Raw genomic sequence first — 24,991 nt, forward strand, 5'->3', positions numbered from 1 at the left:
CTGTAACTTTGGGATTAGGGATGGCTTTTGTCAGGCTGATAATAGAAGTATTTACAACATTGTGTTGTCGCCGGGCGGACTTCGCGTCTGTCTGGATGATGACCGAAGTTACGTTTATGGACATTGTTAGCTGTTTCGGTTTATGCTGATGCGAGTAGAAATTATCAGCTATTTCAGAACTGGCACAAACTAAGGGAATCCGACTGTCTAAATGAAACAAAGCGTTGTGAAGTCCAATAATTGATTATGACACAATGTGATTTCCGGCCGATGCAACGTGAAGAGATTCCTTGAAGCGTGGGCCAAACGCCTCGTCATCTAATTAGTGCCTCCCATGGGTGGATTAATGACATTTCCACTGTGCTAAAGAAACCACAGCCAAGATAGCGCACTTGGATTGAATGAAGACCTTGTTGAGCTTGATGCTAATCTGACCTCGTCAAGATTCAAGACTAACACTTTACGCAACCCATTTGGAAGTCGACTGAAAGGTACCTTTGAAAGGCAACTCTTTGCGGCAGCCAGAAAATGATTTGTACGTTCGCGAAAAAATGAACTACGGCCATGTGAATATTGACAAGCACGTTAGACCTATGGGTTTCACTCGAAAATAGAGGGCATAGGTGCTCCCTCAATTAAGTGAACATCGCATCATTGCCTCTCCCTCATTACATCTCGCCCGGCAACCGTAATCATAGGCCTTCTGCACGAAATTGTCATCGATGATGCGAAGTGCTATCTCGATGTTAATTAAAGCAGACAAGAATGAGTAGCTCCGGAAATAGACCGCCTAACCCCAGAGATAGGCCAAACCTTGAAAAACAAATTTTTAGCGTTTGGGCTTGCTTTCGTGAATTTTCTACGCGTTTGTAAACTATGAACCACATGGCCTGCTAATGTAGGCTGTGAAATAGACTCTTTCAATCTTTCATTAGTGTAATAATAATATAATTGATACTAGTAATGTAATTATAATAAGGTGATAAATTACTATCATACTAATAAAACATTAATCGTCTTGAATATTAGGACAGTTATAATTTTTGGGGATCAAGTTACAGTCATTACTTTATATATATATAAGTTTTATAAACTACAGTATCTTTTGACCACCTGGGTATTTCCACAAGCCATTGAAGGAAACAATGACGAAGTTTTCTGTGAACTCTCTCTCTCTCTCTTTAAACCTATCTGTGCAAGATAGGTTTAAAAATTAAGACCTTGAGGATGTTTAGAGATGACAATACTTGACGGTATATTTTATAATATACTTTTTTTATGAAGTCACATCGACCAGTAAGCGTACCATAGGTAACAATACCATAGGCTGACACGATTTCTAAACTGGTTTGTGGAAGATCGATTGAGTGCAAACTCTCAGTTATGCTCTCTCTGTTGTACTAATTATGCAAATTATTTCTCTGATCTGTTTATCATTAAAAAGTACGAAAAAACAAGCAAAATTAAGTGCAGTATGTACTTTTTGCATATTCAAAGTTCTATTTGCAGACTTGTCAAATACACTGAGACCACTGCAATCAGTAATCCTACAAACGTCGATCTGCTATTTAAAGAATTCACGCTAAATGAGAGTTCGTCGAAATTCAGCACAAAGTTACACCGAAAGCTATATTATATTCTAGTCTACGTTTATTGTTGGAAAAGTACGACAATTAAACATTAAAAATTCTAAATCAACAACAAACACTTGCTTTGTCTATTTCATCAAATTCAAATACACCCGCTACGCCTGTTCGATGTTCTGTACTATTTCTCTTTTGATCTTCTCCCAGGGACCAATCGGCGTAGCGCGGGCGGGCTCACTAGCGCCACTGCACCCTTCGCAGCGGCAGCGGCGTCTGCACTTATTGTTACCCAGACGAGCCCCGCCGCAGCTTTTAAAGCTGCGCCATTATGCTTTCGTATCGATTTCGTGAAGTTTGAAGCATAGTGACGGCCCGCAGCTGAGCGAAGCTTCCGTGCCTGGCCTATTCCCTTGTCCGTAACGCCCCCGTCTAGTTGTATCTTTTGTTATCGTCGCAGCAGTCGAAGTGTTTAAATGTGTTCGGATACACCGTTATAGCTCACGTTATTGCTGGCTTGCGATAATAACGGCTAATTGCTAGTTGGACGAAACTAATACTAAAAAAACAACCAGTGCAAAGTGTTATTCCTACTGGTGAATTTGACTACGACCTGCGTTTTCCTTCAGATTTAGACAGCGGTTGTTTTTACGGCCGAAATCATCATTTTCACTTTACGCTTTGTCCTGTGTTGACATAGCAGAGGCGAAAAAACGTTTAGTTCACCCCGCTTTTTTTGTTGAGTGCCCCTCAGACGTCAATGCGATCGAAGGCGGTGATCCTGCCAGAGATTGCGCTGCGTGAGCCTTTGTTAAAAAAACTCAATAGCGATAAACCGCCATTAAATTGTACAAGCAATTGTAGTCTACACTGTTGGGCGAAAATAAAACCGCCAGCTAGAAATTCAAGAGTAGCATTTATCGGTCAGGCAATACAGAGACGATGAAGTTGCTGCAGAGTTCGCTTTTCGAGGCGCTTAATTCGGATCTCACCCTTGAATGTGGTGACTGCCGCATTCTGGGACGGTAAGTTCAGCTGGTGATCTCGGTGCTGATGGTGATAATAATGACGATGGTCGAAATGACGGATAGTCTACGATGGAAAACGTATCGATCTCCTGACCCAGTCGGAACTAGTATTTACTTAGTACACACGTAATCAACGGGAGGAGGGTGGGGGCAAAAAGTAACTGTTATCGCTTTGCGGCAGCTTCATGCATTTCTAAGAAGGACTAGCCAGTGGATAACTATGCCGGTTGGACTACTATTTCTTGCATCGCTAAGCCTAACACCCCCGCTAACGCAGAACATTCTCATAGCACTAGGCAATGCTCATTTGTAGCGTGAAATTTCTTGTAAAAACTACACTAGAAAGGCAGTCATTTGAGAACGATGGTATCGTTAACCTGTCGTAACACCCCAGTTGTGCAGTGTAGGCTCTGTTTTACATAAACTAAAATTATAAATGTGGACGTTTCACGTGAAAGCTGTTTCGACAAAAGGAAACAAGCCTAGTGGTCTGTTTTTTAAAATTGTTTGATAGCTAATTTTCGCTGATTAATCAAATATGTTCCTACGTAATTCCAAATAACAGACGTACTTACTGGGTAATAAGATCTAAAGAGCTATTGCAAAATTCGTCCGGACATTGAACTGAGTTATAATTTCCGTTCTGTCCTCATCGTCGTAATATCCCTAGCACACGGAAGTTTCACTTGATGCGTTCGTAACAGCAAAACGTTTGACTGCTAAGCAAAAATCTTATATACATACATTAAGCTGTTGTTTTGCCCAGCAAATGTTAACGCCTTTTTGCTTTAATATATTACCAAGTAAAGGCGCTGTAATTAGCTATTGCCGTTTGTTACTGAGAAAAAGTTTGTTGACAACTTTTGTAAACATGTCGATACGGTAGTTCATCTACGGCAGTGATTTTTTGCTGAGCGGCCCTTTTGCTTCCATTCATAAAGTATAAATCTTGGCTATTGCTATAGAACTTTAAGGATGCGCTAAGGGTGTAGAGGGTCATCGTATTCTATAAAGTTTGAATAAAGTGCAAAAGGTATCAGCTCAATCTGTAGACATCTTTGTATTAGAGAAGTGGTTATTTAATGGTGGTAATTCGAATTGTGCTAGACGAATTTGTAGTTAACCGCGTCTTTGATAATATAAGTATATGAAACAGATCTCGACCCACCCACAAAAATAGCTACTGCCAAATTGTCAGATCTATCAGATCTATCAGATTGTTATAGGACGATGCAATTTCTAGCCAGACATTGCGCATCCCCTTTTGGTGTCCCCCTGCTTTTCCCCGTCTTCTTGTCAAACTATCTCCAACTACAATTGAGCAGCCTCCACATACTCCATACCCGTCTATCATTGCGGGAGCTAAATCTTTTTAGACTCACTGACAGCGGCCTATTTTTCGATCAGGTCGAATCGGCAGCATCACCATAAGTTTATATTTACCCCTGAGCAGAACACAATCGCTCAGCAATCAACGATATTCAGGCTTTGAAATTGAGCTACTGTTTTGTTGTTGTCCGCCAAAGAAGAGATATTACAATGAAAAACGACAACTGGCAGACGTCATTGCACTCGGAGATCGACAAAGACGATGATGACGACGACAACACACCTGACGACGATAAACACTTGGTTTTTGGGTGACGGAAACAGCCCTCTGCCGCGCGCCATTTCCGACGTCTGTATCTAGTAGCTGAAAACAGCACATGTACATAATATCGACTCTCAAACTATGCCGATGTTTATCTGTGACTGTTTCATGGAGCTTTCAAGTGTCGTTACTGTTAGACAAACCAGTTGACTTCCCGTTACTTTTTCCCGTTTTGTTGCCGGTACATTAAGTATGATATATAATTAGCACACAAACATACTATTCTAGCGTGACGCATGTCTTTTGCTTTACTTTTACACAGTTTAACGCTTTTCTTTAACCGGATTATCTTCTAGTCGGTTCTACCCGCCGCTGGTAGCGGATGGATAGATAGATGGTGGCTTGGTTTTCAACTACGTTTTTACTGTGTAGATGCTGGGTCTGCCCAGTTGCCGTGAATGCTGTGTCACGCTAGTGTGCAACAACAACAACAACAATTAGCACGAAAGAAAAGCGACGCAAAATTCATAACAATGATTATTAGTGCATCGAATGTCCGCTGTCAAACGCGGCAAGCTAGTTGGTGCGATGCTGTGAAGAAGCGGACTTGTTTGTATTTCTGTAGTGTTTGGCAAATGGCTATCTATCGTCGATCTGACAGATTATTACGCTCATGGACAGAAGTCCGTCCAAGGCAATGATAATGTAGACGACTTAGCTTTGGTTGGCTAGAAAACCCTGGGGACGACATATCTTTGTTTGCTAAAACTGTATTCGCTCATTTAACAGAGTTGCGCCTCTACAGCGCTTATATAAAAGCCAGTATCTGGATCACTGTATAAATTCGTATGGAAGTTGGCTGTTTTTTATTCTTGTCTCGCTCATCCGTTGTTCTACAAAGATCATAGGTCTAATGCATCGAATCCCATTTAAGTTCTTTTAGACTTAACTTCATGTATTACATACGACCCTTTTTAAACAGCCACTTCATTGTATAGCTTACGATTTGGGTGATCTTGCGTACCTTAAAAGACTAGGCGCAAGAACTAGCGCATAACAGTAGCGTCACGATTGGCCCTAAAAATCACCACATAACGCGCCCTAGTAATACTTTCGGCTGTTTCCATTCTAGGATCGCAGTGCCCCTTATGTCAGGCAGAGTTTGAGAAATAGCTTTTAGAATACAAACGGCAGAGGCACACGACGTTCAAGTCTGCCTAGGACTGCTGTGCGAAAACATTCGAAGTAAACTTTTAAGTCTAAAACCGTGCGTAGGTCGAGAAAAGTTTGGACAGCACATCAAGGTCAGGGTTTCTATTAGGTGCATTAACAGTGGTTTTACTGATTGTGTCGAGCGTACGAACAAGGAGGAGAAGGAATGAGGAAACCTACTGGCAGAAGATCTAAATTTAGCTTGCACCTTTCGGGAAAACAACGTCAATGGAAAAATGGGCGATTTTGCTGCTTATAAAAGGGCGCAAATAGCTTGGCCTTTAGCTGATACGAGGCGAATGATGACTATGACGGCCATAGTCACCGTTCACTCATAAAAATAAAGAATACACTCTCATGATTATGCTGCGAACGCGGCGGCGAGCAGGCTTTCCAAAATAGGTATAAAAACATCAAAGCCAAGTAGTTTTTTTTTGCTAGCGAAAATGAAGAACGAAAACTTTCTACCGTAGCGGGAAAGCTGCCATTGCGCCAAAATGAGGTTAGCGGTTAACGCTACACCCACAGACCGCATCTCCTTGTAGCTGTCAATTCGACATTTGTGTCGTGATTCCGCATTGGGATGCTGCTATAATAATTCTGTAAGGGTGGGATATTCGGTCCTGCACATCGCCAGTATGTGCCTTTGTGTGTTGCTATGATATCTGTGATTGCAGCATCGAGAGTTACTCATGTAAAAGTACCAGTCAGGAGAAGAAGCTGTTCAGATCGTTATGTGGCGTCGAATGCGGCACAGGTCCGGATAGTCTCGAGGCGTTATCGCCACCCCAGGGTTATTCGACTAGTTTTGGAAAGAATAGCATTAGTAATGCGCCCCCAATGGTGGTAGCCTTTTCACCATCGTCGGTCGAATCTAGCTCAGAGGACGGGCCGTTTTGTGACACAATCTCGCGGAAGACGCTATTTCATCTCATTGCGACATTAAACGCGTTCTTCCTACCCGATTACGACTTTTCGCAAGCGAAAAGCGAGGAGTTCAGCAAAGAGCCCAGCCTCGAATGGGTGAGTTGACAAACGAGGCGTTTCGTTCGAGTCAATCAAATCAATAGTCAGTCCTTATGTCTAGTATGTAACTGAGACGTATCAGCTTGCTTTAGGTCGCCGTGTCTCCGAGTTCTCTTTCTATTTCGTAACGACGTATTGATGGGACGTTGCGATCTGGATTACTTTTCATGCGCATCCCTCGGGTGTTGTGAAGGTTATGAACGCAGTCGATAGTCAGCTTATGGCGAGCGCAGCGAATGCGTACTCATTGCCGCTACGGAATCAACTTTGGTCAGCGCTGGATGCCGAGGTGAAGCTCAACGAATGCGTGATCTATTCGTATAAGCCTGATTTCGATTCGGATCCGTACGGCGAAGAAGGGACATTATGGTCATTTAACTATTTCTTTTACAATCGCCGCCTCAAAAGGGTAGCGTTTTTCACTTGTCACGCCTCGCTGACGAACTCAACGTAAGTACTGGAGAATAAGTAGTCATATATTCCAGTTGAATCTACCTGGACATGGATAGTTATCTTCTTCCTTTTTGCTAGGAGAAAAAATGTCGACTATGCATAGGGTAACGTCGTTTCCACTTATTCTACTACCGGCAGTGGGAGGGACGCATATGGTAGTCAGGCTTTGATAGTTTAACCTTCTAATTTTTATTGTAGAGCCGAGGATACACGCAACCAGTGCTTCGAGGACGATTCATTAGATATGGAGTTTCTCGATCCTGTTGATGACCTGGATGCCAGCGTCTACTAATCACAGCAGTAATACGAAATCCTCGTTAATTATTAAAACCGGCCGTCGAAGCTATGCAACTACGCCTCCCAACGGGAATTGGAAGATCAGTCATCATATTGGCAAGTCGTCTCTAATCGACTATAATTAGAAATGCGGTGGCTAGGACTAATTTATAATATTTTGCACAAAGTATATGCATCTAAACATAGAATTCGTATAACAATCGTTCAATGTCTATAGGCGTACGTTGCGCTATACTATATAGAACATTGTAGAACTGGTTATCACTGGTAAACGTAAGCAAACCGGCGCTGAGACATTGCTGCCATAGGCGGCTTTAGACGCTCATCTATTACATAACGATATATCTTCATGTAGGCGGAAGCAGGATCGGAATCCTCATTGGACTTCGTTGTGCACGCAAGCGCACGAAACACAAAAGAAAGTAACGACTCATTAAAAGCGTGATAGGAGGCCAACGTCAGCATGCCACTTCGCGGCCAAATCGGATCGGTTAGATTGCTACGTCAACAAGGTCTCCATGGCTTGTTTTATGCTTGCTTTATTTGCAGAGTAGCTATTTGATTCACAAACAGCTGTTTTTAACGAACGAGTCATTTGATTCTATATAGCGTACCATTATCTGTCGAGGAGTCAAGTGGAAACCGTGGAGATAGTCACGAAAATCATCTGATACAAACTTTTGTTTCTTTTCTTTGACTGTTTTATTTAAATACGATGAGCATATAGTCCTGATCTCTTTGAAATGATATGGGGAAGTCGATGGGCTCTGTTGAGTGATACGGGGCATCCGTCAAGATCATAATAGCGTCGTATTACCATGGGGTTTAATCTTTTAATTTAGGTGCTTTTCGTGCTGCAAAGCTTTGCATATGTTTTGCGTTATAGATAAAGTTTGATCGTGTTACAGTTATACTCGATTATTACGTATTGCCATTCGATGACGAAAATGGCTGATAGCAATAAGTAGTAATGCCAACTAACTAACTCTAGCTGGATGGATGATGGCCAATCTATATTGTAGCAAACGTGTAATTCACTCCCCACCTGATGCGAACATTCCGACTCATTCAATAATAGCCTGAGGTGCCGTGGCCGACTGGACGAAGGCGTCTGTCGTTAGCAGAACTGAGACAGCGGACACTGTGGCCTGCTTCGCCTTGGTAACTACAAGCGTTACAGCCAACCTTGTAGTACAGGGAGGTACGCCAGGTGCACGCAAACCAGAAGAAAACACAGAAGACGCGGGTTCGAATCCCGTCGGTGCCCAGACTTAACAGTTTCAAACAGAAACATTTATAATGCTATTACGAAAGAGCGAAAAGAGACCGGATCTGGTGGCTAAGTCAAGAAGGCTTTGTTGATTCCATTTCTATCATAAACGGAACAACGCAGGACCTATGTCCTGACCCCGATGCCCTTGATGAGGCGCTGTTGTACCGGTAAACCTTTGCGATCTTCATGAGCGGGTCGCGATGCTCGAATTACGGGAGACGCGGGAAGTGAAAAACATGGGGATACAATATGGAAGTCATAGTTTCGAATGAAATCACTTGTCATGGTAATGAGACATGCAACGCAATAAACCGATTGTGATGGTTTATAGCCTTCTACAAGCGATAACAATGAAAACATTGTTAGGACGAGCGGTCAAAAAGTGTGTAGGGAAGTTAAGCGCACTCCTTGATGATTTGAACTAGACAAACAGTCAACAAATGGTACTTATGGTCACAACAAATCCACAATTTTTTCATTGGCAGAAAAAAAAATTCTCACTTATTCGACATCATTGTAAAAATATTTGCTTCTTCCAAATTATTAACTACAATGCCCTCCGGTTTGGTTAATATGCCCGTTTGTTTGGTGGTTACAAAAGCGGAAAGGAAAGGACTGGCTATTAGTATTATTATTAGTAGTATTATCGTTACGAAACAGGCCTCATGAAACGATTGCACAGTCAGGGAAGTGACTTCAGATTATTGTACATTGCTTCAAGCTTCATTGAGGAAGTCTTGTGAACGACAAGATTTGTAATTGCGATCAGGAAAGAGAGTGAAAGAGAGTGTGGAGTGAAAGAAGTGATACGAAGTAGTAAGATAGGAACGGCAGTCTTTGAACTGGCATGAAGTAGCAAATGGGAATGGGGCTCAGTTTTTGAAGCCCTGGACCCAGCTCAGCGATTTGAACTTGTACACATTTCTGTATTATATGTGTTAGATAGTAAAGAAAATGTAAGTTTAGGATGAACCCGAGTATGATGGGCAGGTAAGCGGTATGTACAATGCGACATCTACATCATAGATATACATACGCGATTATACATCGGATATTTGGATGTAAGCGAACGACGGAATACGATAGAACGGACGAGAATAAAGGTGATATAACAATGACGACTCTACTAAGATACTTGTAGTCGTTCTTTCAAATCAAAGTTTTTTTTGTAATATTTCAAGATTTCTTGCAATGTGGCTGGCGCTAGCTAAACAGATAGAGGGAAAGCTGCGTGAAACTAATGGAATTTGTGTAGCGAGAATCGCCCTGGTAAAAAGAAGCTTTGACTGCCTATTATTATGTAGGTTTACTGAAAAGGGGTCATAACTAGAGATCGACAAACTAGGGTCTATTTGACAATGGAATTATTTCGAAATATATTTTGCCCGAAGAAGTGTACACATGTGTAGATGGATAACCGCTGATAAATGATATGAGAACAGCTTAAGCACATCTTTCCGCCAATACAAACAGTAATAGTAGTAATAACAATTATTATTAGGTTCAAGAGCATTTTCTAACAAAATTGGCCAGAATTATTCAACCTGATGGATCTTTCTATCCACGGTATTAATTTCTGAATCGTTTTGCAAAAAAAAATCTTCGAATCGTCGTGGGCGTAAATACTCACGAGCTTCGCTGCATTTCCTGTTCACGTTCGTTCCGTCGAATTCGAACTCTCTCCTGAGCTCGCTCTTCCTTTTCCCGAATCTTCGCCTCTAACTCCTGCACCCGATTTCGTACGCGCTCACCAGCGGCTCGCAACCGCTCGTCAGTAGCCTACCGAATCCCGAAAACAAAACATAGCTCGGTGAGTAGAAAAAAACAGCCAACAAAGAAATTTGGTCAGAGTGGCACCTCACCGAACTCAATACTTCTCCATTCGACATGAAGGCCTGATGTACTTTGGGTTGCGAAAAGCCTCCCGCGCCCCCTTTTACTGAGTACGTAACTGCACATTTGTTACTCCGGTCACCATAAAATATGTATGCCGTACTGCTAGAAAATAGCAGGTTTCACTTCGAAGCTCTCCAAACAGCTTTAGACGTTCTTGATCAGTGTATAAGGATATGGAGGCTGCCGACCGATCGTCTGCTTTGCAGGAAGCATTTCACAGTAAATCATGTCCAAACGCGAAATAAAAAAAAAAACTAAAAAAGAGAGAAAGCTAGTTCAGCTTTTTTCTAGACGCTATTTCTGGTTCATGTTAACATTAAGACATCAACTTTCATCGCCAGTCAAAACTCTATGCAAAAATTGGTCATTGCGGCTATTTGATTCTCGATACCGGGCAAGATATTCAGGTGCAGTGTCAAGTCGTAGTTCCTTGCTGGATTTAGAGTTAACTCCTTTAGGTTCGGGCGTTTCTCGCGGGCTACGTATTTTCTTACTTTATATCGACGTGAAGATACTCCTCATATACTAGTCACGATTGTGTACTAAAACCTATCATTGTGGCTGCGTGTTGTCTGACATCAGGAAAAACGTTGAGAGGTTAAGAAAAGCCATGGTTCTTTGTGATTTTCATTCAGTTCAGCGCCAAGTTCGTCATTTTTGGCTAAATCCCATAAAGTGCCTGTCGGTAGGTATACGACTAAGCCTGCTTTTTCTATCCATTTCATGAATTATTTTCCAGAAGTGTTACGGTAAACTTAGTCCTCATCAAAACGGGGTGCATCCTTTAGTTACAAAATGCTATTTTAAAATTTCGCCAACTAATTTTGAGCGGTGCTTGCTGCGAGTGGCAATACGGCTTTGGTCGGCAAACGGCGAAATGGTGTTGATGCGGAAGACACACCATTTTCTTATTGAAAACAAGAAATTGAAATTTATTAAAACAAGGAAATGCTGAAAATGTTTTCTACGGGCAAAATATTATATAATAATAAAAAAAGACATGCAACCTTTGTATTCGTGGTTATGATGCTTGAATTTTACTTCGAGCTCTAATAGCTTGTCGAACAGTTAGTTCTTAGCCTAAATTGAAGTAAGTCGAAACATTTTTTTACTACGTTTCAGCAACGACACAAACAATTAGGTTCTTGGCCATTACATTAGATCGACCAACAAGAGAAATAACAACACTTTGCCTCTGCGAAGGTTCCGGGCAACGATAAAACGATGTGTGTGTACGGGTGCATGCGAGTTTTGTTTTATCTTGTTTCTTCGAGGCGTTAGCGTCATCGACTGAGCTGTCTGCCGCGGCTTCTCGAGACAACTGAGCTACGTTTTCCCACAATACATCATCTGTACATGCGCAGTACCTAACTACTCTGTACCAGGTTGGAGTCAGTCGCTATGTCTATGGGTTCATCTGTTGCGCAAGAAGTCAACAGCATTTAGTTTAGCCGCTCCTTAACGGAATTCGAATGTAGGTCGATAACAGATGAGCCTTAAGTTCCTCAAAGCTCGGCAACAGGCGTAATTTGGCCTGTCAGTTACGTCAATTGTTCAGGTCACATAAAATACGCCTGTGCGTGAAGCAGAACTCATGAGATTCACTAATGTTAAACTATCTAATGAATATATTCTATTTATTTTATTAAAATTTTATTAAATTCATTAGATAGTTATTATAATCATAAAACCTTAGTCAGCTCTATATATATAGTTCCGGCTATGCTGTTCTAGTCCACAAAGCAATCGAGCACTACTAGCATTAACGTGGCTACTAAGCTTCATAGAAAACTTCTTCTCAGACATGCTTACAGGGCCACTGAAGACATAATCGCTGGCTACTTATAGTTTTTATCCGCCTCAGTTGATGCTTTTGAAGATAAAACGAGTCATGCCACCGCGAAAGACCGAAGTGTCATGTCCACTGTGAGGAAACAGATAAAGGATGGGAACAGATATATCGAATTGCCTAGTAATGGACGAAATCTGTTCATTCAAGAGGCAACGTGAACACTGCTTTCGGTTATTATCTCCGAAAACTAAAAACATAAGGGCCCATTTAGAGACTTCAATGATCATAGACTCTAATCATATTGGTAATGAAAACGGAAAATTTTTTTACAAGTTTGCAATGATTTCCGGTGACAGTTACTTTTAATACGGTGGCATCCAATAAAACAGAATACTTGCTAACATAACATAAAAATTGCCGCAGACATTACAATTCCCAATTCCAAATAAATGATATGGTGCTTAAGTTAATAGTCATATAAAAATAAGCGGCTCCTCAAATCGGTCACTCTTAGCCATTTACCAATCATGTGAGAAACTACGCGTTAGTTGACAAGGACAGTCAGAGAGGAGCCAGAGAAGTATCTCGATGCACGGTTGAATATTTTTCATCAGATTTCTGGATGTTCTGAGAGAAAAAGAAATCGAAATTGAAAGTTTCTACTAGCTACGTACTGGCAGGAATGTTTGACTACAATTTCATACGTTTTAAACCTGTGTTTGTGTGCTTGTCGTAGCGTACAGCTGCGATAGGGACGTGTCTTCAGCTTACATGTCGCCCTCCAGCCATGATCCAGAGTTTCATAGTACAAGGGTCGATCCAAGTGCAATGAACGATTCGTGACAGAAGGGGCACTTATGAATCCTTTCGTTGTAAAATAAGCGATTCAATGGTCATCAGCCTTCACGTACTCCTCATGTATTGTCAACGCCAGCTGTAGTGGCGAGTTGTGCGTTAGGTAAAGGGAGACCCAAGCTCTGTGTTAGAAAACCTTGATGGCTTGAAATCTCAGGCTAAGTGTTTTTAGGGTTTCTGTTTAGTAGGGTTAGATAAGAAAGGTAAAGACGAATTAGTAAGATCCTGTTTGTGAACTCTGTGATTAAAAAGAGGAACTTGCTATTGTGAAAGGCTATTTCACGCTAACAACATGTATCATGAGTGAGGCACGCAGATCATTTAATTGAATAACTTGAACAAAGCGTCCTTGACGTCCTCTCCTAAACGCAGTGAATACGCCTTGTCGAGGCGCCTGAGCACAAACTATTTGTCTCGTATTGACAAGGTGGCGATCACCAGTTTGAAGTATATCTTGATACTCGTAGACATCGACAACAAGAATCAGTTTTTATCGTTTTGATTTTAGTGGGGTGCTTGAACGTTGCACGAAACAGTTTCCCCCTAACTCAATTACAAAACATTTAATTAAACGGCAAACTTTTACGGAGGAGCTACAGAGGGTCGATTGGTAATCTTCAAGGCCAGCGATATTCTGGTCTGTGTGCTCAGCTCATCAAGTTCCCATCGTGTAGTTAAGGGCATTCGAGCGATATACTTGCCTTATTTTCAATTTTCCTTTCGTAGAATTGCGTTGTCCTATGGAAACGTGTATTTACCAGATAGTCTAAGCTTAAAACGACCACATTCAAAATCTGTCTGCTCACGTTTAGTCTTGCGCACATTTTTTTCGGCATAAGTTCTCATTTCGCTCCATGTATCAGGTCGTGATGCCAACATTCAGCCTGCCGCTTGTAATTTCTGATTGCGTCCACAACGAGTTCCAATGGCGGCCGCTGTATCGGATTCAGCATTCGTGTCCAACACACGCCAGGTCAGTTAGCTAATCGGGGAGCGGAAAGGGCGTTCCACGTATCGCGGAAGAACGACCGAAGCAATGGGTTTAGCGGGAGGGACAATATAAAAGCAAACCATTTCGAAAGTGATGTAACATCAGCATTAGTTGGAAAACGTTATAAAAGCCAATCTAACTTCGACTATCGCGCAAGAACAGGTGGTGGAGCGCATTTATTTCAGGCGAGCAGACGGTCGGTCATGGTGCTGACTTACACCTCATACAGTGTCCACCAGCGTGTGGAAATCGCATGGATTCAGCAGGTCTGGAAGATATGCGGTAAACAGCCTTCAAATAAGGAAATTCGACTTCGGCTGAAGCTGAACCAAAACAACCTAAATCTGTAAAAGCATATGAGGCTCACGGAATTTTTTCAAATGTTGTTTAAGGTAAGGTGATATTTTAGACCCGCATGGGTCCTTTGGACAGACATGCGAAATCGTGGCGACCTTTTATTGCTATATATTCGAACTGAGTGTTAATTTTAAACACTGCCGACTCGAATCGGATTTTACTAGAAAATTCGCGTTATAGAAAAATCAGTACTTGTGTACTTAAGCACGTTATTAATTAAATGAAAATTATATAGGACATATTCAATAACTACTACCTATCCGTTAAGTTCACTAATCGGATAAAACACGGGCGGTACCGCTCGAAAACGTAATTACAAAAATGAACAGTTATTAACTCCGTCGTATTGCATTACTCTACATAACGCAAAAATTTGCGGAAAATCGAAAGCGACGTAGCCTACAAGCTTTTATACACAAACACTCCTAGAGGGAGCAATGTTTGAACGGCGATTCATCATTATCCCCCCTGAGTATTATTTACAACAATGTGATGACGCGTCATGTGGGCTATCTCTAGAAAAACAATAAAAAATCAACATCTGAAACTCACGCTTTTTGTAGGACCCTGTCGTCCTGAGGGATTGTGTTGCAACTGTAACTGCAAATGCATCTTTGCGATACGCTCACTTAGCTCGCCAGGTCGCGGAGGCGTCTTTCGTTGGCCTCGGCCCATAACCGTATCTCCTTTGGCATCGTTCTTGCTCCCTTGGGCCAGGTTTTCCCTTGAGGTTCTTGATGAAGTGCATTCGCTAGCGACCCAATCGGGTGTCGTCGGCTGCGATTTGTACATGCGTTTCTGAAAAATCGAAATATGAAAACATGTTTACGCTATAAGTTTTAAAAAAGCTGAAGGATCGTAATTTAATGGCAGACAGAAAAACGTTTTAGCAGACATGGCATGTAATATTGACACAATGCCATGGTTCATTCAACTTTTACCGCCAATCACAGGCCCCCGTTTCTTTGAATGAAGACACAATCAGTCCGTTTATCCACATCAGGCGACCTTCTAAACGATCTGGAAATACACGTACCTACCATAGCAACAACGATATCGTTGGAAAACAAACAGAAGGACAAAATACATTTCCATTTGATATGCTTTAGGATACTTGCACCAGCAACCACAATAACCTCTCTTGCGCTCAGCAAAGACGACATCCGTCTGCCACGCCGTAAGTTACCGTTTTGTTAGCATTGTGTTCGCCCTTTGTCGTAGTCTATCCAGCTAAGTAGGCAGTATCAATTCGGGCTGATAAGTCGCCATTGCAAACCCTGATCATAGTGTCGAACTTTTATCATACATATGCTAGCTATATCGTAGGTGTATCTCATTTAGTGTACTGCAGCGTATTTGTTACTCTTTTATTTGTCCCGTGATTTCAATGTGTAGTAACCTAAATTAATACGACATAGCATATATAAACGAGCCATTTCATCCGACAGTCAGCGAACTGACGTTATCGTAGTAGCTTTGCTTGTTTCGGCTAACGCTATGAGACGCAACGTTATTCATTATTACGCTGTCGCTTGAACTTACATCAGTAGTGCTATTTTGTTGATCAGCTTTGCCCTTGTCTTTGACCCGTTTGAGGCTTCTTGTTTTGAGAGCTTCTTCTCGTCTTCGCCGAAGCTCTTCCCGCTCGCGCTCCCATTCTTCATGTGCTCGTCGCCGGCGTTCTTCTGCCTCTAGTTCGGCCTCTCGTCGTTTCACCATCATTTCAAGTAGACGAATATCCTTCACGGGGTAACGTCGTCAACAACCTTGTTGTTAGTGTCATTCGGTTTTACCAGAAAATATATGTACATATACGTGAAGCTTCTAGCGATTATGTTTACCGCTATATGGTATGAGAATAATGTATATATACATGACTTACTTTAGGGGGTAATTTAACTTTAGTCGAGCGGGTCAGATTGCTATCGTCGAGACGGGAGATGATCTTTGACGAAGCTAACGGAAGAAGACAACCCACTTGTAGACTTTGTGCTTTATGGAACGGTGATGCTGGGGTACTTTTACTACGTGGAAGACTTCCACTTGGCCGGTTCACCATCTCGTCCTCCACCTGCATCATAGTTGCAGTAGAAATTTTGTAATCGCAAACCGCGGGAAATTTTTACTTTCACATTTTAGTCACACACGTAGTTAAGCGATTCGCGGTGTATTTGGCTAAAAATTCCGCTGGTGCAATTTGGTTGTCTGCGCTGGATCATATGCATAGAGATGAAATAAAAAAAGACCATGCGCAAAAACTGTAGGAGGATACAGGAAAAGATAATGGGAAAATATTTCCGGGCGATCAATACAATAATCCATGTAATTTTAACGACCGAATGTTTTGTGTTTAAAAAATCGACATTTCTTCTAATCAATGAATCGGTATAGCTAGACAAGCCTTTTCGTTTGCCTACAGTTAGCTCTCGAATCATGCAAAAATAGCGTGGTTGAATGATGGATTAATAACTTTCTGTTGAAGGATAGGGAAAACCATTAAGAATAATCAATCATCTTACAGTGCTATCCCCGAAGCTTTATTGAAACAACGTTTTTGTTTTAGGAAGTTGTTTAAGTGGGACTGAGCTTCTTCAGGTCTCATCATTGATCTCGGATAAGAATAAAAACAATGTATACTACATCCCAACTAATTCGTTAACAGCAATCATGGCTAACGTAGAAGTGAGTTCAATATGTTTCCAGCTACATGAATCTATCAATATTAATTATTGAATTTATTTTTTAAAAACTAACTTGTTTGTGAATAAATCTTTCGTCGAGGTTTCGTCTTCCTGTTTGTTATTTAAAGTTTTAATAGTAGGTGTATTTAATTGTTTGAACAGTGGGAGCCGATTAGGTTGAGTTTCGGAGCTTCGACATTATTCAGGAGTTGTGAACATCGGTATCCCGTATAAATATATATATATATATATATATATATATATATAAATAATAAGCCCAGGCTAAATTAAGTTCCTAAGGGGGGACTGAAAGACTACAAGGCAATATTTATGTACGAGAGGAAAAGTTGCTTAATTGTATCATTTTCAGTATCATGGCATCATAAGAATCCTTGTTAACCTCCGTAGTGCGGTTAATTTAGTGACAACAGACAGTGCTTTTGCTTACTAGAGCACTTCTTGGAAACCTGTTGATTTAATGCGATACACGATGGCGTATTACCAATGAAAGGTTAACTAAGACGATAGCCCGTACGGTTTACTACTTAATTACCTTCATGGTAATGATGCTGATTTAATCTAATAAGGTAGGTCATTTAAATCCCATACTCTGCAATAACCAAGAACACCCTGACATGCATTATACTACTAATAAATTCCTAAAAACATGTTTCGTCGATAGCGTTGTTGAAGCACATATAGAATATTTGTAAACATCGGCATTAACGGAGAGCATGTTGCAACTTATACATTCGATGTGACTAATAGAGAATTAGCTTACAGATACTTGCGTATAGAGGTCAAGTTAAATAGGTTGCTGCCACTATCACTATCTATAATAACCATAATAAGCCATTCCGGTGGACTGCAAAACGAACTAGCTTTTGAATTATGCGCCCTTGGCAGACGAAATTCTCTTGTCTCCAGTCTTCTAGAAACTTATAAATGAAACCCGGCTTAATTTCAAAAAGATATGGGTTCAGAGGGAAAAAGATTTCTTCTCGGAGATCAACGCTCAGTAGTCAAGAATTTGTTATACAAAGATCACAAAGTTGCAAAAATGTGTGAAAAATGTTGATTAACACATTAGACAAGGAACCCTTATCGCCACGCCTCAATTACTTTTTGTACCAAGCAAAGAAATATTCAACACTGGCTTCAACCCGTTCATTCTCCCGTCCGTGTGCTTACGGAGCTGTCCTTGCCTAAAATGGGCAACTAGTAGGAAAGCGTATTCCACCATCCACTAACTTCGGGTTTTACAAACTGTAAGTAAATGACGGTTCTGTAACTGCCAGAGCGCTGGCACAGGTATGTAAAGATAAACAAGTGTAACTGAAGTCGTTTGTAACAGTCTTATGTAGAAGTAAACACATTGAAAAAAACGGTCATTACTCAGGTACCGACTTGATAAATACTATAAGCATATTAAGCGAACTAAAATTTTATTTTTTTTAAATTTAACAACTTTGTGGTTTTGTAAGTAATTGGAATGGTCATGATGGGTAATCAGAGTAATGTAAAATAATTCATATACACGAGACAGTGTAGTCGACGTGTCTAACTCTGATTCTAAGCTGTCGAAATTGGAAGATTTTTTTTTAAAAAAGCGGATATTTAATAACAACGACTTCTGCCCCGTACCTCTATAGCTATCTAGCTTATCTTGTATTTTAAGTGAACATTCAACGACGTTTGGTTGATTTATTAGCATTTTTTACGAAATTCAGTCATGCAGAAAGATGGCGACAATATTATCCTAGCGTTCGTATAGGGTCCAACTGCTTGATTCGTTCATAGCAAAAACTGTATAGGAAGAATTACCAGATATTTAGTTTGCACAAATAAAAATTTGAAAATTTTTCAATTTGAAGAGTCTTAACTTGAAAAATTGTTATAGAAACAAGTTCTCGGTAGAAATTGCAGGCTTTGGAAACGAAAATTGAATTCTTAGACAAGCATGTAATACCCGGTAAATTAAAGAAAGGATGCATGCCTTCCGTGGTGATAGTGGTATAGGTGAATAAATTCAGGCAGTCCATTCAAGTTTACCAGTAAAACGGTGGTCAGTATAGGAAATTAACAAAAATTGCAGTTTTTTTTGTTAAACGCTGACAACACTACTCAATAAAAATAGATACTTCGACCGCAAACGAAAAATATTTTTTTGTTTTAAACCCTCCAGCCATATCACTGCTCGATTACATCCCACAACTCGTTTCTATAATTATGTATATTGCAGATATATTTATGTTGTTGGTATAAAAAAGAATAAACTAGATTAATACTCACACTCAAAATGTCGTGATCCAAGCTTTCCGCCGTCGTGTGGGAGTCACCCCCAGGGGTAGAAACCTGCGGAGGCGTCTCAGGGGTTTGGGCTTCTGTATGTGACGCACTACTTTCCTTTTCCTCATCTAACTCGCCGATAAATTGTTGTCACCCACAACACGAGAGAACAAAAACAGAACGTTAGTGAAATGAATAGTAACTTTGCGATATTAATATACTTCTAACATGTATAATACTGATAATTTGAGATATTAGAACACCCACACACACATTTGGTTAATTCTCTACTATGGAAAGCGGACCTCAACGGTAATAAAATGGTGGGATTCGTTCTACGAAATGTATTAGTTTTTGCCCGCAAATTTTTAAAACTGATTAAAACTTCGTTTTTCCGCAGTACTTGTTTATAACAATGGGAACAATTGAGCACTATATTTACGCTGGAGGATGTTGCACACCTGAGACCGCACTTCATCTATAATATAGATAAACAGAGAGAGGAAGCTACCGGTTTTGCGTTTTAGTAGGACACATGACAATACTGCTGCATTCTTACTTCAGGGCCTTACATTAGTACCCCTGTCACAGGGCAAAATGGACGGAAAATCATAAGTGGGTAAAAAAAAACTATTTGAAGTTACCAGTTTTTATACTGCACTTACGCAAAGATATTATTCAAGTCAAAACTCCCGACTTTGGATGTCCCTGGCACTGATAGATGGTTCTCATAAAATGCACAACTTCCACATTGAGCACATTTCGGCATCATTCACTTCTATAGCATAAATTTTTGAGGTATTTTAGAAAAATAAAAGGTGTGCATCTTTACAGTTGATCATTAATCCTTACCAAATAATCAGCCAAGTCGGTATGCTCAAGAGGTATGTTACCTATCTGCATTAAGGCCAATGAAAGGCATTCGTATCTTCGGAATTCTCATTTGCTTTTACCGCCACCTAAGATCCTACCGGCCAATTTCTGCTACAGAATTAGGCCCTAGAAGATACCCACCAGTAAGTGACCGTGTGTGACATTTCTACACATTGTGCTCAACGACAAACTGTGATCATTGAATAATCGGGTTACGACTCGGTAGTGGAACAAGAAGGAAAATTTATCTTAAACTTAATTTGCAATAAGCAAAATTGACCAATTGAACGAGAAGGAATGCAGCTTACCGGAGCTCCCGGAAAGGACAACCTCGAGGATAGGCATATCTACCCGATTTCGTCGTCGCCCAGGAGATACAGACTGTGATCGGTGCCTCTTCAGCCGTTCCATGTTCAGGATATATTCACGCTCCTTTCGACATCGTTCCAGTTTCTCTGTGAAAAGCCCAAAACAAATGAATTTGAAACCCCGTAACAATGAAAATTTCTGTAAAGTTATTTTTCTTCACTTTGCACTGCTTATATAAGCCTAAGTAGGTGTTAGAAGAGAGAAAATGTAGGAACGGGAAACTTAGTCGAATTATTCAGACATATGTTTGGTAAGTCAGATTTTGTGCGCATTCAGGAAACACATGCAGGGAACCTTGTACAGAGAAAAGAAAATGGCGGACAAGCAGCCGACCACTGATTAAGAAACAGGTGCGTTAAAGGATGACGAAGCCGAAATTATTTCATTTCTGGATAAATGAAAATGAATGTATTAATGGAAGGCCGTTATGTAAGCGTATAGAGCTCGTGCCACATTCGTACCGTGTGCAGAAATTAAGTCGCTAAGCGAGAGCAGTGTTCACGGAACCAAAATTGATCCCTCTCAATATCTCCAATGTTTTCGTCCCCATTGCATAGATCTTAGTTGAGCAAGCTAAGAGATTTCTTTTTTATGTGCCAGACGTAATACACGAAACGCTGTCTACACTGTCCAGGGGCATAATGGTAACGTGCAACGGGGAAAATTTTGTCCCGCTTTTATTTCAAGTTAAGTTGTACGCGTTAAACTAGTGAGTAAAGTTTAATATATGTACTGGGTATACAATCCCAAAGTGAACAGAGCAAGAAGAAAATCTTGTCATTGAATTACTGATTTGTGCGGATGTAACTACTAATTGCTAGAGAATGTTACCAATATGTAATATTCTCTTTAGAATTTTTTATTATTATTTAGAAGCTGGGGCTGTCAAGGGCACGAAGCGAAAGGGAAGCGAAAGGCACCAGAAAAGAGCGCTTGTCGTACCAGCGAGGATAGCATTTGTGATTTTGTGACAGAGAAAAGGGAAGTTATTCGTACATTTAGAAAGCTTCTAGCGTTTCATGAGCTCACGACGCCAAAGTTAATGCTTACCGAAAGTGCAGTTCGACTTCTTTAGTCTGCTATTTAATTTAACAATTATCTGTGTCTTTGCCTTACCCTTAAATCCAAAAAGAAGGAACGGTTTTTTTCCACTTAAGTGTACTTAATAGAAGAGCTTGTCTAAAATTTTCCGCAATATAAATTCTAATAAATTATACGGTTGTACAAGTTGGTCCGAAGGTATTATTTTGTGGGCCACAAATTTAGATTCATATTATTCGAATAGAAATATGTCTTTATGCCGACTAGTGAGATACCAATACCTGCAAGCGACGAGGTAAGAGACAGGAAACGGGCCGCGTATGCCTCATAGATTCTAGGGATCTCATTAAAAAAGGATATTGATGGACGCTACCTTGTACGTCGGGGCCGCCACATTCGGCAGCAAATTTAGCCACGAGTTGTTAAGAGCATCCAACTCTTGAGTGAAACTCTATTAAACTTCACTCGATAATAAACGAAAAAAAAAATTTCCGTGCTTTTAAAACCGATCAGGTGGGACACAACACAAGCGATTCTCAAGCGAGGCACCCAACAAGGAAAACATTTCGACTATATATTTGACCCTTATCTCGAATCTTATTTGGATAACTCGAATCTTTATTGGGAAACCAAGGTGCGTATATGTCCAGCTTCTTTCGGCCTATATTACTTAACGTGCCCTAAGTTTGATGGCACGCACGTTACCACCACAGCATACCGAAGTGAACTCTTGTCTTGCGCACCACGGTATAAGTGGAATATTGCGAAAACAACATCAGGAATCTGGTGGAAAATCGAAGAGGAGGATTTCAGTGGCCAGAAAGCTTTACTAAGGAACCAATGCTGGGTTATACACTAGGTGTATTCGGCATCTGCACCTTTTAAAGTTGTAACAGAGGACTCGCGATGACTCAGATCTATTCTTCTAGCTATGCTAGTTGGCTGCTGAAGTGAAATCAAAGCCAATGGTTATTTAGGAGTTCTTTGCACAGTACGTGCCACGTAAAATAGTATTTCACGTTATACGTGTTGCGTTGTATATAAACATTGTTGCTTTAACAGATACGTCTCTTGCCGTAAAATCTAAGTCCCTCGTTCGAGACCTGCTGTACGACGTTCGCTTGAGACAAACAGTGACGGGTTCTCTCACGCTCTGAGTTCCTGGCGGTATCTGCGCGGTCTGATTGAAATGTTGAAAATTACTATAATCCGAAAATTGCCGTAGGATTTTTAGAGCCATGAAAATGTCATCAGGTGATCAGCGACTCATAATTAACTGATTTCAAACGTGAGGTGAGACAGTGATTCCATGCAGATATTTATACTCTTCAAAAATTAAACCGTCTCTTAGTGCACCATGAGTGGTACAATTTAGGAAGATATTGACGCAGGCTTTTCTGCAGCAATCATGTGAAGCAAACCTTCAAACACATTGGCAGTTTGAGCCATGTAAATTTTTTGTGTGAATTTTTCGCAGATAATCTTATAATATTATTTATATGATACGAGCTAGTTCCCTGAAGCAAAGTTAAGCAATATTTTACTAGTACGGACCTAACGGACTCTTTTTTCTTCACGTTTCATGGGACAACTAATGAGACTTACTTCGTGTCTCCTTTTCAACTGATTGATGACAATGATTCCCGTTAACTGGCTACTATTAACAAGAAGGTTGTATTCGGTTAGAGGTTATTGAGGCTGAGTAATTAAGGGATCTTTTAAGCATCTTAAGTGCGCCCTTTTTTTTCGTATTAATTAGTTTCGTATTTAGTGCTTGGGAACATATTTCTGTTTGAATAATTAAACCCTTACGATTTCGCCAAAAGGTTCTTCAAGGGCTACTTCAGGTTGTCCTCTTTCTTTATCAAATCCTAAGACCAATATGTGGCATTTCTTTAGAACCACGATGCAAAAACGAAAATTTATGTGAGCTAATGAAACGTTTGGCTACGAGTGAAGATTGTTTCTAATTAGGAAAAAGACCTCGTGGCCTATTTTGGCGTTACCTAAAAACCCGTCCTTATGTGGTCTCCTAGGATTCTTTCTGACAAACGAAGTTGATGAGATGGCAATTTCAAGCGCATTCAACATTACATATTGGAAATTATCTTCCAAATGCTTTTGCTGTAGCAAAAACATGTACACAGCGATCCCCCCTGATATAGCATCGCGTAGATCTTCTACATCCGGCCAGTTTAATTGAAATAAACTCATTTGAAAAAGGGATTTACTTGCGTCCTGCTCCGTGAAACTATATGTTATAGTGTTTCTCTCTCTCTCTCTCTCTCTCTATATATATATATATATATATATACACCTGTACAGAATGGGAGTATTTTTCAGCGCTTAGCATTCAAAATTTCCTTGATTCATATGCGGACGCGCTGACTGTATGAGTCAAAAAATGTTTCTATATAAAGACTGGAGCTTTAGTGATGTTTACTTACAGATAACATGAAATAATGGTCAATTATTGTATGTTAACGCTTATTTTTGTAAATTATTCTTCTGTTAATTGTTGTTACTCTTCTTATGTCTTCTTGGCTGTTGTTAATCGTATGTCTGGTTAATTTTGACACTACGAATATGTTATTCGTTTTAATTATTTATTTATTTCTGTTAACTGTCATAGCTAGTGTTGTGTTTCGATTAAGCAATGTACAGTCTTAATATATATCATCTTGGAAAAAGGGTTTTATAAAAAAGATCTTGCATTTTGTCCCAGACCACATTTATAACCATCTCAGAAACCTGGTTGGCTGTAGAGCATCTTATTTCTTTTTGCCTCATTCCCTGACAATGAAAGGGATAATGTAGTACGTACACAGGGTTTGTTAGTGTTTTGTAACCAGAATTAGAGCTATCTAGCAATATCGTATTCATACGAACTTTTCACGTAATCAAGTGTTTATCCTAGAAACAACACGGTTTTACCAACCTTCCGATGAGCCTTGCGCGTATGGTGTTGCGAACATGGTGGCAACGGACGAACTTTGCGAGGTCCCCCAAAGGCGGATATGTTTGTACCTCACCTTTATTCAGCACGAATTGTGTTGTATACTACGATCAACGTGCTATGACTCCTCAGGATGTTATTTCTGTATCGCAAAGGTGGCGCGAAAATGCTAATAACACAACCTTTTCACTTCGAAGTCTTTTTAGCTCTTTGGGCCAATTAATTCATATAAGGTTTTAGTTGGAGAAGGTGGCTTATTTATAGATTTCTGAGAGCCTAACCTACCATCAGTAGAACATCAATTTGGCTACGGGCGTCACGGCCTTTTGGAATCTCTGGACACAAAAGCTATTTTCGTTTAGTACTTTGCTGAGAACGTCCTGCGCTTCCCGTGATGGTCTAGTAATAACGTGTTTGCTTGTTAAATA

At 40.4% G+C, this 24,991-nt stretch overlaps 2 protein-coding genes across 3 annotated transcripts in view; one reads left to right on the forward strand and one right to left on the reverse strand.

The window, feature by feature from the left end:
• The window catches only part of LOC111252365 (uncharacterized), a 36,513-nt gene that overhangs the window by 4,559 nt on the left and 6,963 nt on the right, over positions 1-24,991 (reverse strand). For both annotated transcript variants that reach the window (XM_022810105.2, XM_086993480.1), the window contains exons 2-7: positions 20,506-20,652; positions 19,328-19,452; positions 16,237-16,425; positions 15,897-16,094; positions 14,907-15,152; positions 10,094-10,242 (exon numbers count right to left, since the gene is read on the reverse strand). In XM_022810105.2, the coding sequence (XP_022665840.1) occupies positions 10,094-10,242; positions 14,907-15,152; positions 15,897-16,094; positions 16,237-16,425; positions 19,328-19,452; positions 20,506-20,652 (1,054 nt within the window). The remainder of the gene's footprint in view (positions 1-10,093; positions 10,243-14,906; positions 15,153-15,896; positions 16,095-16,236; positions 16,426-19,327; positions 19,453-20,505; positions 20,653-24,991) is intronic.
• Positions 1,891-9,593, forward strand: Maf1 (repressor of RNA polymerase III transcription Maf1). Its single transcript, XM_022810121.2, has 5 exons — positions 1,891-2,608; positions 6,092-6,437; positions 6,634-6,890; positions 7,092-7,286; positions 7,546-9,593. Exons 1-4 carry the CDS (start codon positions 2,526-2,528, stop codon positions 7,183-7,185), a joined length of 780 nt encoding a protein of 259 aa, XP_022665856.1. The 5' UTR covers positions 1,891-2,525; the 3' UTR covers positions 7,186-7,286; positions 7,546-9,593.

The sequence above is a fragment of the Varroa destructor genome, unplaced genomic scaffold, assembly GCF_002443255.2.
Source record: "Varroa destructor unplaced genomic scaffold, Vdes_3.0 BEIS01000006.1, whole genome shotgun sequence".
NCBI classification, from domain to species: Eukaryota; Metazoa; Arthropoda; class Arachnida; order Mesostigmata; family Varroidae; genus Varroa; species Varroa destructor.

Bases quoted from the DNA above. Each gene is read 5' to 3' on its own strand.
- Maf1 (XM_022810121.2), top strand. From the start codon at position 2,526: ATGAAGTTGCTGCAGAGTTCGCTTTTCGAGGCGCTTAATTCGGATCTC. The intron at 2,609-6,091 runs GTAAGTTCAGCT...CTGTGATTGCAG, and splicing joins GACTGCCGCATTCTGGGACG to CATCGAGAGTTACTCATGTA. The intron at 6,438-6,633 runs GTGAGTTGACAA...GGTGTTGTGAAG, and splicing joins AAGAGCCCAGCCTCGAATGG to GTTATGAACGCAGTCGATAG.